Here is a 14,546-nt window from a genome sequence, read left to right on the forward strand (position 1 = left end):
AACGTAAGCACATCTAAAGTATTTTCCCCTACTAAAGGCGAGAACAAATGAGTGTGAGAATGGACTCTAAAACTCATCTAGGATAAAGAGAGCAAGGCTGCCTTTACACTTTAAATAAGATATTCAGTACCTTTCAACTTCTTAGCTATAATTCATCACAAATAGGCATGTGAATGAGCACACAAGTGCATGTGCAAACGCACGGAGTTGGGAAAGATACTTATTCACAGGCACTTGGGAGCATTAAGCCTCCGGTTCGCATGCTACAGAGAAGGAAAAAATATAAAAACAGGAGGAAAAGCAATTGCTAATAAATGGGAATGTTGATCCATAACTGAATATGAACTACTATTTTAAAAGAGTCTTCCTGGGACGATAATAAAGGTGAACTTGTCAACGTTATTGTTTCAACAGATTAAACATTCCTGAAACTCCTTAGAATATATATGATGAAACACTTCTTAAAAATGACCGTGTCTTTTATGTCTGGAAAGCTAAGATCCTACCTAGGCTAAATTGTATCCCTAATAGAAATGCTGAATCATATGCTGATTCCTAGCTAAGTTTATCCCATAACCCCTTTCTCTTTTCCCTATGGACTCTTCTGCAAAGCCAGATAAATCTGTATTTTGGTAAGCACAGTGACCAAGAAAAACAGAGGAAGACTGATGGTAAATTGGCATGGTTCAAAAATTGTTTTTCTAATAGCCTTTTTCAGACTAGTTTCTCACCATTTCTTTATGATTTGAGCTAGCGGAAAAGTGTCTTTCACTCTGCATGCAATAAAACATGCTTGGGAATGATGCAAGAGGAAAAAATGGCTTCTTGGTATTCAGGGCTTTGTGTCATTTTGATGACTTGTAAAAATACTAATTTACACAACTCCAGTATACATGGAGCTCTACAGAAGATCAGAAATACCGAACAAAGACACAGCTCTTCCCCCATAGCCATGCAATCTATAAACACAGCAGGTAATGTGGAATGGGGAAAAAAACAGCCAACGAACCAAAAAAACAGCCCAACAGAATAAAACCAAAATCTCTCGATCAAGTTTTAGCAGAAGAGTGCTCATGCGTGGTCTTAGGAAGCTTTCTGATTGAAAGGGGTTTGTATGTGCACCCACTGGGACGGGGATGTACGATGTACACACGTAACAAGTCTGGGAACGCGAGAGGAGGCGAGAGCTGCCTCTGGGCTCTCCTTCCACCCGGAGCTCCAGTTCACGCTGCAGCCCACGTTCCCCAGTGTCCCATCCAACCTGCACATTGACTCTCAGGCAGGTTTGAATTAGAGGCATATTGGAACATGGAGAAGATTCTACTAGTTAAGCTAGAATTGATAATTCTTTAGGGAGCTCTATTTCAAAAAATGTGGCTTTGTGGTTTTTTGAAGTGCATTGTCAGGGAAAAAAAACTGAAGAGTTTTGGAATAGAGTGGAATGTCAGGAAAAGCAAAGAGAGGTTCAGGATAGGATTTGTTTGTTTGTTTTTCTTTTATTTCTACCTCTACTGCACTTCCACTGTTTTCTCAACATAAAAAAGTACACAAATGCTTTTGAGGCAGATAAAATGAGAAAAGTAAAACAGTGCTCTGTTAAACAAGAACAGTAGTATTAGTAACTGGAAGGGCTAATTCATTCACCTTCTTTAAAGAACTACAAAAAGCAGGCCAGGACAAAACAGCTCTCTTCTGCTGCTCAAAAAAACCCAGTGAAATATGCTACTAGGCAGAATAGCTCATGATTTTTGCATGCCACAAAGGATTTGCCTTGACACATAATGAATTTTATTGAGGTCAAATTTCAAGTTATCTAAATACTAGTTTACCTCCAGAGATACAGGACTCAGGAAATTATTTTGCAATAACTATGCATTTTTTCCTTGGCAGAGATTTGGGAAGCAGCTTGATATTGTGAATATGCTGCTTTCAAAAACTTGTTACAGTTCTGCTAAAAAAGCTGATAAAACTTTTTGTCCCTTTCATGGCTAAAAAGCTGAGTTTTTTAGATTCTTCTTTTCATTTCCACTGAATTATAATTTCAGTAAAGCATTGCCATGCTTCTCTGGCTCCGCCAGGACTGAGACGCTGCCATTTCCCTGATACGGGGTTCAGTACATTGTGCGTTCTTGGAACTTCATGGCTAGAGTGGGCAGGGGATTTCAAAAAGCAGCAGCGGTCACTTCATTATGCGAGAGGGTTTATGAAAACTTAATAGGCATAGAAATTTAGAACTTCCTGGCAGCAAAAAAAAAAAAAAAAAAAGAGAAATAAAGAACTACAACAAATGAGGTTTTCTGGCTCTTGTAAAATTGTATCATTAACCTTAGTAATGGTATGTTTTGATTGCGGTGTAAAACAGATGAACTTTGAATGCACATGCTTTACCCTGCTCGGAACGCTCTACGCTTCTCAGTCATCCCGACAGCAAACTACTGCTCTGGATGCAAACAGCAGGAAGGTTTTGCCAATTTATTAATCTAGGCTTGTGTGTGAGGACAGACATTTTTCTTCCTATGCACAGAAGTTAGTAAGAAAGAAAAGATTTAATTTCTGTATATGTGTGTGTATATATATATATACACACAGATGCAAGTAAATAAAGTGCTGAGTGTATTAATAATCTACACAACACTACAGGGTTATTTGACAACTTAGCTTGAAAGATACTTCCCAGATTAATTTAGCGCAGCCTTTTTTTTTAATACTATATACAAATAGTAAAGTAGAAGATATACCAACAGTTTTACTAGCTGTATCTCATCTGTTCAACAGGGAATTTTCTTTTAAAAGTTGTGTTAGGAACAGAAGTACTGAAGAAAATGTACAAGCAAAATAAGGACATTAGAAAGTCTGAATACATTTCTTAATATGCAGTTGATCAAATGAGATATTAGGCGTCTAAAGTCTAAATTCTGTCTTGCTCTACGGAACACATAAGGAAAGCGAAACACACTAATTTCAATATACGTCCTACAAATTTCCATCTGATCTGGATTCCACTGGAAAACCACTGGCATTTCAACCAAAGAGCTTTCTGAAAGAAGAGCTCTGAAATCCAGTCAGCTACCAAAGGTCAGTGCATCTCAATATCACTCACTAAAAAAGGACTCAATTAGAACCTCAGGATTTTGACGTACTCAATTTTACATTTTAAACCCACATAAAAAATGGAAAGAGTAATTTTGCATTTATCTCGATTTCTCACAAGTTTGTAGGTTTCTGTACCATTTGCAACTTTATGAAAATTTATGTAAGCCTTCAGAGTTTAAAAAGGCAGCTCTTTTGATATCCCTTTATCAGAGACAAAAATTATCCTTAACGCAGTTTTTAATGCAGATTCTTCAAACTAAAATCACGTTACAGATTGCTAGACTAAATTAGGGTAATGAGTTCTCCAAGCCCCAGTTATTCTCTCAATTACTTATTGACTTAGCCTAATTCTAAACTAAGGTTAATGAACCAAAAGGAACATGCAAATGTAATTTTTCCCTCTCTCATGTAATGCTTCTCACTGTGTCACAGCACAGGATGAAACTTGTCATCGGTGGTAAAAAGGTGTCTATAGAAACACAGGATTGTGAATGGCTGAGTCTAGTTCTACAATCACACAGCGTTAGTTCTAGCTTAGAATGCCCCAGAACATCCTTTTTAAACACGAGAGCATGACACGGGCACACAGCACTTCAAAACAAACTTGAGTTCTCTGCTAATACACTAAAGTCACTCCAGCATCTACCGCAGTAAAGACATCTGTGCCTGCTGTTAAAGCACTAATAGTATTTATTTTAAAAAACCTGACAGTGGTCTGAGCATGGACTGTGCCCCACTCTACACACCATCACAAACAACTGGGAACTTGACATAATCCCTACACCATTTTACCTGGCTGAAGATACCTGTGGTTATTGTTGCCTTATCTGCTAGGTCACTGCACGCACCACGGTTCTTGCTGCGTGCAAACAAGTCTCTTAAGGGCACATTGCAGCATCACTTGTTTTCACACATTCCTCTTCCGTGGCTTCAGTTTGTCTACAAATATTCAGGCTGTAGGTTTCAAGATGCTACACTGCAGAAGATGGTGAAGACTGAGATCCAGTCTGCCTTCCTACAGCAAAACATTCTTCATTGTTTCTTTTTTCTCTCCAAACAGCATGTAATCGACCCCTCCATGCAGGAAGCTCTCAGCAGCAAGACTTAGCGTCCACTTAAAATCCTTAGTGGTCCCTCAGGCCTTCAGCCAGCATTGGTGGAAGCAGATCCCTTGTCCAAGTACAGAGGCCGGTTTTTCTGCTTGCCTATTTCAATAATTTGATTTTAATTTTAAAAAAGCCAATGAAATCTCTGGGATGAAATTCACTCTCTACATATGGTTTAAATGTAGTTGAAATATTTTAGATTAAGGAGAGCACAATTTCACCGTGAAGCTAGCATCAACAGGCACAACAATCATTAATGCTAGACAACATAAATTTGGCTGCATCTGCTTTAGGCTTCATAGTTACTAACAAGCAAAAATCATTGCATTAATGGAGTAGTGGAAATACAATAAAGCACTTTATTATCCCTAAAAGGCAGCATGTGGCAAATGGACTCTGTGGGGTGTTACCCGTGTCCTAGGAACGGTTTCATTCGTTCACATCCTGTGGCATAGAATTATCTCAGACTAACCATGACCCTGCGGGTCCTCTATTAAAATTATATTTTTGTTACAGAGTGGCGTATACATTATTGAAGCACATTATTTTGATCGCTGAATATTGACATATTGTGCTCATTAGCCAGTAAGCCTGAATATTTAATTTATGAGGTTTGCTCCAGGTTTTTTACAGATCAGTCACTTAAGGGAACTAGAGAGGCAAAACTGCAGAGCAGTGAACGGGAAAGATTCTTACTGAAAACGGTGCTTTAAAAAGCAAGAAAAAAAAGGGTGTCATGCCATATGCTCATACATGACATATTAAATGAGGCAGGTAAATGGGTTAGTTGGACTCATTAACACCATTTCCTTTTAAAAACTTTTCAACTAAGAAGATGAAAAGATTATTTTAAGCTTTACACTTCTCTCTTACATTTTTCACGCGGGCCTTTTTTAATCAAATATTGATGACGATGCCTGTTGTTCTTCAAAGCTCAGCAATTATATTGCAGCTCCCTCCCAGTAAGTGGCACTGTATCAAAACTCTGGTATTTCCTTATCTTTAACTCCCCCTCCTCCACTTTTCTTTTTTTTTTAAATAAGCACAGCATAAGATCTATTGGATTCTTGCCAGAAAAGGCACTTTACTTACCTGATGGCCTTCAAGCCACCTGCTGAGCCAGCAATCTCCAAACACTCAGTTATAGACTAGAAACCTGCTTGACTGATGCAACAGACCCCACAATTCTGTCCCCCAGCTGAAACCACCACTTCTGAAACTAAAGCCACGGATTACAGTCGTGTCACACACAAAAGAGATTGGTTTTAATTTTCTTCCTGGCTGTGGAAGTCCCCGTGGTATATAGGCGAAAGCTATAGGGGATGGGTCAACAGTGCTCTCTGCCGGCAGCAAGGAAAGCTTGCAGGAAACAGCTGGAATTTGCCTTAAAATTACCTTCACAAATAAAGCACGAAATACTTTGAATATGTACCTATGTCTAAAGCCCCGAGACATTTATAGACAAATGTATAGGAGATGACGATTTACAAGGTCAATAAGCACACTCTTTATCGCAAACATGATTTTGAAAATGATGTTATCCGAGCAGCGTTTCCACAATTTCTTTACATACTGTTGCATACGACGATTAAGCATAAAGACGAAGGCAAGGAAAAAGTATTATGAAAAATAACTATTCAAATGTACAAATATTTATCAAGTGCGCTTAGATAAAACTGAATGCTCTGTAGAAAACAACTTTTTAAAAACAATTAAAAAATTCTTATGGGTGGGCATGTGTCTACATATGTACGTACACGGAGAATACTGCAGGACAAGGATAGAGCTCAGAAGTCTGCAAAATCTATAGAACAATTGTCTCCTCTGATTATATCAATCTCTCTTTAAAAGAAGACATTAAAAAACAAGAATATGTTTTTTAAACAACAGTTAAATAACTTTGAAGAAAAACTCTCTAAAATCGTTTTATTTTCAAGCTTAGGTCCCCTCTAACAACAGCTAGAAAATCAAGACAGCAGCATAAACCTACTAAAACTAACTGGATGCCATAAGCACAATATTAAGAAAATAAATGTTCTTGTATAGCCATTCCTTTGAAACAATGGAATGTAATTCTGCTGCAGAGAACTAAGCAGTGGGCCTTAGTAGGTTACATTTGAAATTATAATTTGGTGCGATAATGCGTCACTATCCCTAAAGTCAGATTTCAAATCACAGACTTGCCCTGAAGTCTATGTAAACTCTGTTTTCAGACCCTGAAGCAGCCTCAGCTGTGCACAAGAGAGATATAAGGTACTTGCTACAGTACAATCCGTTCGAATCAATGAGGACAGGACTTTGTATCACAGAATATGGTCTGATCAGGATACTGGGAACAACAATCAAAAAATATGAAAAGAAAGGAACTTGCTTGAGGGACTCGGAACAACATGATTCAGTTTATCAGTGTACTTAGAAACTCAAGTTCAGGTGACCTGAGCTACAGGGAGAAATTTTGCAAAGGATGATCCCGTCTCAGTGTCAAGAAGAAAATAAAGCAACCTGGCATTAATTTTGATTTACCTCAGTGAGTCAAAAGACAATTGCAGGTTTATTTTTGCATTTTTTTAAGCACTTTGAGCAATTTAAGCACCCCTAGATGGCAGGTGCTAGGAACAGTTTAATATTAGCATTTATGTTTTAACGTTTCCATGGAGCACTTGGGCCTCCAGGAACCTGCTAGGGAGAGGAGTTGAGCAGAAAACCAATGGCACGTTACAGTTCCATGGGATCCGGGCTGCACTCTCTATAGGCCAACCGCTGCTGTAGCTACATGGATACTGAATGGCAGAATCCAAAGGTAACGGCAAAGTAGGTGGCATTAGTAGCTCAGGTGCTGGTAACTGGGGAGGAAAGCCCCTGAGCTTGCAGAGCTGCTTTCCTGTTCCGCTGGAATATAGGACTCCAAGAGGAAAATATGGAAGCCAGGTGATAGAAACTTGATTATTGCAGGATATAAAACTGGGGCACTACAATGCCTTCAAAACACTCTTCAGTTCTTGGTGATTTGCTTCCCTACAGAGTACTAGGCCTTCTTTGGACTGTATCTATTTTCATCCTGAAGAAAGGAACATCTAATATTGCAGATAAGATCCAAGGGCAGCACAGCAGGCAGCCATACACAATTGATTTTCTTGCTTCCTTACATTCAGTGCTGCTCCACTGGCAGATACTGATACAAGTTTAAAAATGTTCTTGGAACTAATCTTCAGACCTCTCTTACCTGAATAAATCCAAAATGCACTATTTCACTGTTTTGTAAAGGCCCCTAGGAAGCAGAGAGCCCGTGCTGCCCTTGAAGAAAAGCGGCAAACTGCTAACGTAGCATGGGATTGAAAGGCAAAGAATCCATCTCAGCTCCTTCTCCTTTCCTCTTGCATTCCCTGCTTACGTGTCTAGCACAGCCCTTAAACAGGCTGCTTTTTCTGTCACTTCTCCTGCTCAGGGTTTTGAAGGCTATTTTAACACAGACTGTAATGTAAAGATGTAGGCCACAAAAGAAATTCTGAAAAATACTTAGTTCAGGAGTAGTTGTGGAAGAAGAGAAGTGAACAAGATACACAGTTAACTAGGACACAACAAAAATGCTTCCACAAACGTTAAAGAACATCATTAGGAAAAAATATTTCGGGGTTGTTTTTTGTTTGAGTTTTTTTCCTAATGGTCATAAAGGTCTGTAGAGTTTCAGGATAAACATGCATCAACAAGTTTGTGTTTATTAGGTATGCATTTTTATTGACTTTGCTCCTGTTCCACCTTTCAAAGAGCAGAATTGGGACTTTTTTTGTGATCACAGGACTGGCAAGTTACACACAGATACCACACGAGTATTCAGATCCTAGTTGGAAACATAGTACAGGATGTATTAGCAGCGTGTGCCTGCGTGGCTGTCTTGCATCAAGATGAAGAGAGAGAATAATGCTGCTGGGGAATTATGTGCACAAAGCTCTGTGAAGCAAGAATTAAAATGAATGAGATTAAACAGAAAATAACTACATCAGGAATATGTTAATAATTTAATTAAAGTCTACCAAAGTTGAACTATTCCACAGTTAAAGTTGAAGCCCATCAACATACTCTGTTCTGTTGGGGATTTTGCCACAGGTAGAATTACCTGTTTGGAAACATTCCTTACTGCATGAGGAAAATGGGGTCAACTAAAAGTGTGGTGTGATCGTTAACTTTGACAATGTTGGACTTGGCTGTTTTCTCAGACAGGCTTTTACTGACATTTTAATATATGTTTTCTTCACTGCAGTCTCATTTCCAGTGCATAAGATAAATGTGAATATCGATCCTTTTGAAAAACAGGAGAGCAAGATATAGGGCTCTTATTTTCCCCAAGCTTGTTTGTGTTGTTTTCATCTTTATATGACGTTCAAGGCAAACAGAAACACAGAACAAAAGGGTTACTTAATAGCAGAGCAAGAAGCAACACAAAAGCCATCACTATGAAGGACTTAGCACCAAAGGTTACTCCAACACATTAAGGAAATAGTTACATAGATCTTAACAGATCTTTTATATTATCCTTTTGAACTACCCTATAACAATTTATCCAATCCACAAAATGGTATAAGAAATAAACACTATGCTTTCTGGAGTTGACTGTACTAGGCAGAATCAACATTTTTCCCAGAAGGAGCTCCTGTTTTCCTACTGTTTATCTTGTAGGAGAATGTACAAGATACGGAAAATCCCTCCTCGTTAACTTCTGTGCCTGCGGCCTTTTACAAGACCACATGCAACTTTGCTTTCCACAAAACCAACTCAGTTTGATGTTCTAAAATGAGATTGCACCATCACTTTACAGGTTCAGTACCATAAAATATAAAATCAGAAGATTCAAATACTGAACAGGATCAGACCCTTCTTTTTCTCCAGTAGCAGTTGAAACTGCACATAGTGAAAACACAATGCATTGTTTTTCTGCTGAAAACAATGGAAGGCAACTTTTTTCCTTGCATTGTTTTTTGCATGACACTTTCCTACCGAGTATAATGCATTTGTGGAGCACTTTGATCTTGCAAACAAGGTGATTGCACTTACGTGATACTATGTCCTACAACTGTAAATGGTTATACTTGAAAGGTACACTTTTAAAGGTGATAAGATATTGGGTTTGTATACAAAACAGACAGTATCCTGAACCGCAATAAAGAATTTCACATAGCTTTACGGTGGTACTTCCCATAATCAAGAACAGCCTACTACACAATCTTGGCAAGTCAGAAAGTCTCCAGAAATTAAAAAAAAAAAAAGGGTTCCTAAATATTTCAGTCTTTCATTCAGATGCAATCTGGGTAGATGACAAATATAAAACATTTCTAATTTTGTAGTAAGCAAATGCCCATAAAAGAAGTACCCATGAAAAGTTGCTGGTAATGGTGGTATATGTTGACACTCAAAAGAAACGGGCACGGGCATGTCAGGTGCAGTTTGGTCCTGACTCGTGACTGGTGTATGTGGCTACTCCTCCCTGGGCACAAACTCACGAGAAGAAAACTAGTGCTTCGCTTAAACCTAAGGAGGCAGCTAAAAGGGCAAGACCTTGCATTTTTGATATTGAAGATGGTGGATTTTGTCCTTCCTGGTGCCAGGTCTGCGTGCCCATGCAGGAGATTTTTATAGTCTCACTTCAAGTGTTTCTCCCTCCCTGCGGGTCAGAAATGAGGCATGTCAGGTACTTCAGATTCACTGATATTCTTTATCTGCAGTTATGTAGGGAAATTCTGTTTTAAAATAGTCAATGCAATCTCATTACAAGAACTGCATTTTTATGAGGGAGGAAACGGGAAAGACAAATGCGTTCATGAATTTGCCTCTTATCATTTTCCCTCTCTGCTCTACAGAGAATTATTTGATTCATATTAGGGGTTATTCGGGTCACTTTTACCTTGAGAGAGAAAATAATGGTAACCTAATTTGAGATTTGTACCAATTTAAGTAAGAAAATGGATTCTGAATATTTTACGTAGTTGCTAAATTTAACTGAGCATTCAGTGAAGCATGAGTTTCCAAATGTAAATAAGAGGCTTTAAACCATTTTCTCCTATTTGTTTTGAAACTACATTTGTTACTTATGATTAGCAATTTTATGTCATTCATATGCGGCGTACTGAAACTGAATTCAATAAAGTGACCTTCTTCCACCTATTAAACTAAACGTGGTATTTAATTATTATGCAGGCAAAGTCAAGCAGAAAAGCTAAGGAGCATTTATAAATAAGATCATTGTGTTTTATTTGCAATGAGTAGGAGTATTTGTGTTTATTACTTTTCACAAGGAATTTATTACTGCTTATTTTGAATTGGAATAAACACAAAACAGAACATCTGTATCAAAGTTTAAAAAACACAACAATCAAAAGCTGTTTAATCTCATCCATTTAGTTCTACTGCACAGTCTGTTCAGTGTAACTTTTTACAACGTACTGTGCAAGAAAACAGGTCATTTAAACTCAGTAATTAGTATTACAGATAAAATGACACTGCAGCAATGTTAATTACTATAGTACTGACGTAGTATAGAATATAATACATAATAGTCATGTCTTTAATTTTAAACTCAAGTGCAACAAAGCATATTATTGCTACACTTCCTCTTCTTAAAGTAAATGAATGTTATTCAAGTGTATCATTTGTATCCATGCAGAATGCTTTTAAATAAATCACAATTCTACTTTAACTCAAACTGTCATATTTCACTTTCTAATGGCATAAATTAAGGAACCTCTTGCTATAGGAACTTTTCCTATGACAGTGGAAATTATGACAGAATTATATTCCACATGAAAAATTTCCACAATTGTTTGCGTTTTCATTACAGCGGCTGTAAATCAGTTTGCAAACGAAGCACAACATTCAGTCTTTTTAAAAATAAAGATGAATCTTGATGAGCATTACAGCTATTTGAGGTGTACTAGGAACTAGAGATGTAGGATCAAAGTGTAACTAATTCTGTACCGCTATGGCTACAATATCTGGCAATTGTAAACATAAAATACTCGAAACAAAACAGAGAGACTTGCAGAGGAGGACAGTGAAAGTTTTTACCTGCAGCTCCAGTAGGAGTAGGGCTCCCTATTTATGAATAATTACATTTCTGCTTTTTGCAGCACCTTTACTTTTGGGTAACCTTGTTATAAATATTAAACGAAGGAAAAAATGAGTTAAATTTCAGATTTGTTCAAGTGTACTTAAATAATTTATGTCAGCTGAAATGTTCCCATTTTCAGTGGAGAAATTTTGTAATGAAGCCATTATTCAGACCTTGCATAAAAAATATTCTAAAAGCCTACTTATTTAGAAGTATAATAATCCTATTCACTGTGTTAACCATGTGCCCCTGGCTAAAATATGTACATATGGATTTAGCAAAATATTTAATATACAGTATAAGATTCAAAGCAGAAGTTGAAGTATAACCTCAGGTTGTGTATTTCATCTCACAACAATAAGATGTAATTTAAATTAAGGTGTGAGAAGAGAAAATTCTTGGAGTACATATCACTAAGTTTCTAGGATTTACACATTATTTTGAAAAAATGCTTTTTTCCCCCCCCCTCATTTTGTTTAGGTGAGTGGGACGATGTATAATACAGGGAGACACGTATCTCTACGATTAGACAAAGAGCATTTGGTCAACATCTCTGGAGGACCGATGACGTACAGTCACCGCTTAGAGGAAATACGGTTACACTTTGGAAGTGAAGACAGCCAGGGATCAGAGCACCTACTCAATGGACAGGCGTTCTCTGGGGAGGTACGTCAACGTATTTGGAGTTACAAATGAACCAGTGTGAATTACTCGCTTTCCATTTCTGCCTCAAGGTATTTGCAAACTAATTTGTACTCATAAAAATTGCTTCCCTTTAGCCATTCTGGAAATCAGGGACTGACTTTTTTTTTTTTTGCCCATGCACTGCGAATTGTGTGACTCATATCTAAAAATGAAACTGTTGTATTTATCGTATGCATAGGCACCCTCTATTCTCATATGCGCTACTTACAAAGTAATCAAGTATCTTTTGATGGGTCCTTTATATCCCTAGTAAACGCAAATACAAGATTAACCACAAAATAATACTGAAAGTGCCTCAAGTTCTTATAAAATTGCTGCTTTTGCTGCTCACTGATGTGCAACACTTTACATTGAGTATCATTCTGCCTTTGATTCATGTAAAAATAAGGTGATACTTAATTTTAGAGATGGTTCCACAGAAGTCTGTTGGCCTGCTCAAGAAATAAAGCTAACTCACAAGTAAACCCTGGCAGAACTGGTACTTGCTTTGTATTTTAAGTACATATCTGTAAGTATACCAGAAAAGACCATAATATGTATAGTAAAGTTTGCAGACTTTCTGGTAGACAAAGCAAAATATTTCCATTCTTCTTATGCAGGAGCATTTTTACATAGAAGAAATGCATGGGCTTTGTAGTACCCCATCCTTCAGCAGCCTGTGCCATGTCTGTGAACTATCTTGCAGACAACTCTACTCCACAAAGCTGAGCAAATAAAATAATGCTTCAGAATAACTGCATATTACTGTAGGGATTATCTTTAAAGATACTCTAGCTATCCTTCTGTCATTCTTTCAGAAGACCAAAATAAATAGTTTTTCATAATAAAGCCCCTATTTTCTTGGAGATGAATAATCAAACAACCGTCTGTACTCTCTATCAGAGACTCTGGCGATGAGTCAGTTAACGCATGGCATTTTCTTTGGCACTGTGCAACAGCAGTTATTTAAGAGCAGGAAATTAATTGCAGAGTTGTCAAATGATGGTATCATAATTGATGGTAATCATTTGCTTTGTTTTATAAGCTACACAGATGTATAATCTAGCCAGTGGCAGCTTTTTCATGAAATTATTCATGTCTTGCACAACTGACGTCTGGTCGCCTTCCTTAAATTCTATAGATGAACATATAATGTATTATTCCTTCAAGAGCCGAAAGTTAAGTATGCTCTAGCAAATAAGGGCTTTGCTTTGCTAATCAGATTTACAGAAGAGCAATATTCAAGCGAAAGCAGGCTGACTAAAGAAGAAAGCAAAAATCTGGTTGAAAGATACCATTGCACTTGATATATCAGCATAATTTCAGATATTTTTAATAGAGTTTTTAAGTTAATAAATTTATCAGTCATAGACTCTTCTGGTTTTGAAAGTAACATTTGGTATTATTTGCTATGAGAGACCTCAAGTTTTTCTTAACAAAAGCAGACAACCAAGCTAAGTGGAAACCACTGTCAGTCAGTGAGTCGTGCACAGCTGGATCCATAGTATACGCAGGATCCATCTAGTTATCTGAATTCCTCCTGCAGTGAATGGAAAGAGATTAGCATCTTCAGAGGATTATCATTCCTGATAGCCAGAGACACGTCTCTTCGGACAGGACAAATCACTGTGTGGAGATGCATCTCCCTTGACAACAGAGCAGAGACAAACTTTGAGGATGTGTTTTTCAAACTTTCAGATAGACATTTTGGTTGGCTGGACAGGAAAGTTCCAATAAGGTCAAGTATTAATTGCTAATTTGAACCTGCATCTCCACAGTTAAGTCTTATTTATAGAACACATACTGTTTCCAAAGTACAAGCAGAGATTCAAATCAATCATGCTGAATGGCATGGCTGCAAATTTTCAGTGAAGGACAGCAGCTGACGGTGTTCTTAGAATATACGTCCACCCATACAAGTGCTGTCTGTATAAATAAGTGATTTTCGATAATCTCTCAGCACTGGAAGATGTAATGTCTACAGTTCCCAGCAACCACAGTAAGAAAGCTGTAGACAAGCTAGCTGACTTTATGACAGAGTACACGTCTTTATAATGTAACATATGCTTTCAAGACTGTTGCTGCTAATTACTCTCACTTCTGCATTGGATAATGCTGTCAGAGGAGATGGGATAAAGAAAAATAACTGCGTAAGTGCGTTGGTTTAATTTAGCTAGTGCAGGTAAGAATAGCAATGAATATTTGCTGGCTTAGGCTTTAGCAGGTGTAGGCAACCAGAGAAAAACCATTGCAGGATCACACTGACTGCTAATTGCACTCTAACTCCCATGACACTCCCTCGTTACTGCTGTTCTCATCGCTGTTGGACAAACCCACTCTGGGTTTTACTGAAACCTATGTTTTGCTGTGGAAACAATTAACACGGAAGAAGTTACCCAAGAAGTGGGATCCATCCCAAGTAGATGACAATGAGCTCATTCCTGCTCCTCCTTTCCCTCCACTCCCATCCATCCCTGTCCCCTCATTTTCACTGAGGTCTCCAATGCAGTTAAAGTCATCACGCTGCTGAGAGAGAAGGGGAAGCTGGGGAGAGGTCGGGGTGA

The 14,546-nt window shown here is 37.8% G+C and overlaps 1 protein-coding gene across 4 annotated transcripts in view; it reads left to right on the forward strand.

Annotated features, from left to right (window-relative positions):
- Nucleotides 1–14,546, forward strand: part of CA10 (carbonic anhydrase 10) — a 202,079-nt gene that overhangs the window by 144,686 nt on the left and 42,847 nt on the right. For all 4 annotated transcript variants that reach the window (XM_063352306.1, XM_063352303.1, XM_063352305.1 and 1 more), the window contains one exon: nucleotides 11,779–11,964. In XM_063352306.1, the coding sequence (XP_063208376.1) occupies nucleotides 11,779–11,964 (186 nt within the window). The remainder of the gene's footprint in view (nucleotides 1–11,778; nucleotides 11,965–14,546) is intronic.

Source organism: Chroicocephalus ridibundus, chromosome 14, assembly GCF_963924245.1.
Source record: "Chroicocephalus ridibundus chromosome 14, bChrRid1.1, whole genome shotgun sequence".
Classification (NCBI taxonomy): Eukaryota; Metazoa; Chordata; class Aves; order Charadriiformes; family Laridae; genus Chroicocephalus; species Chroicocephalus ridibundus.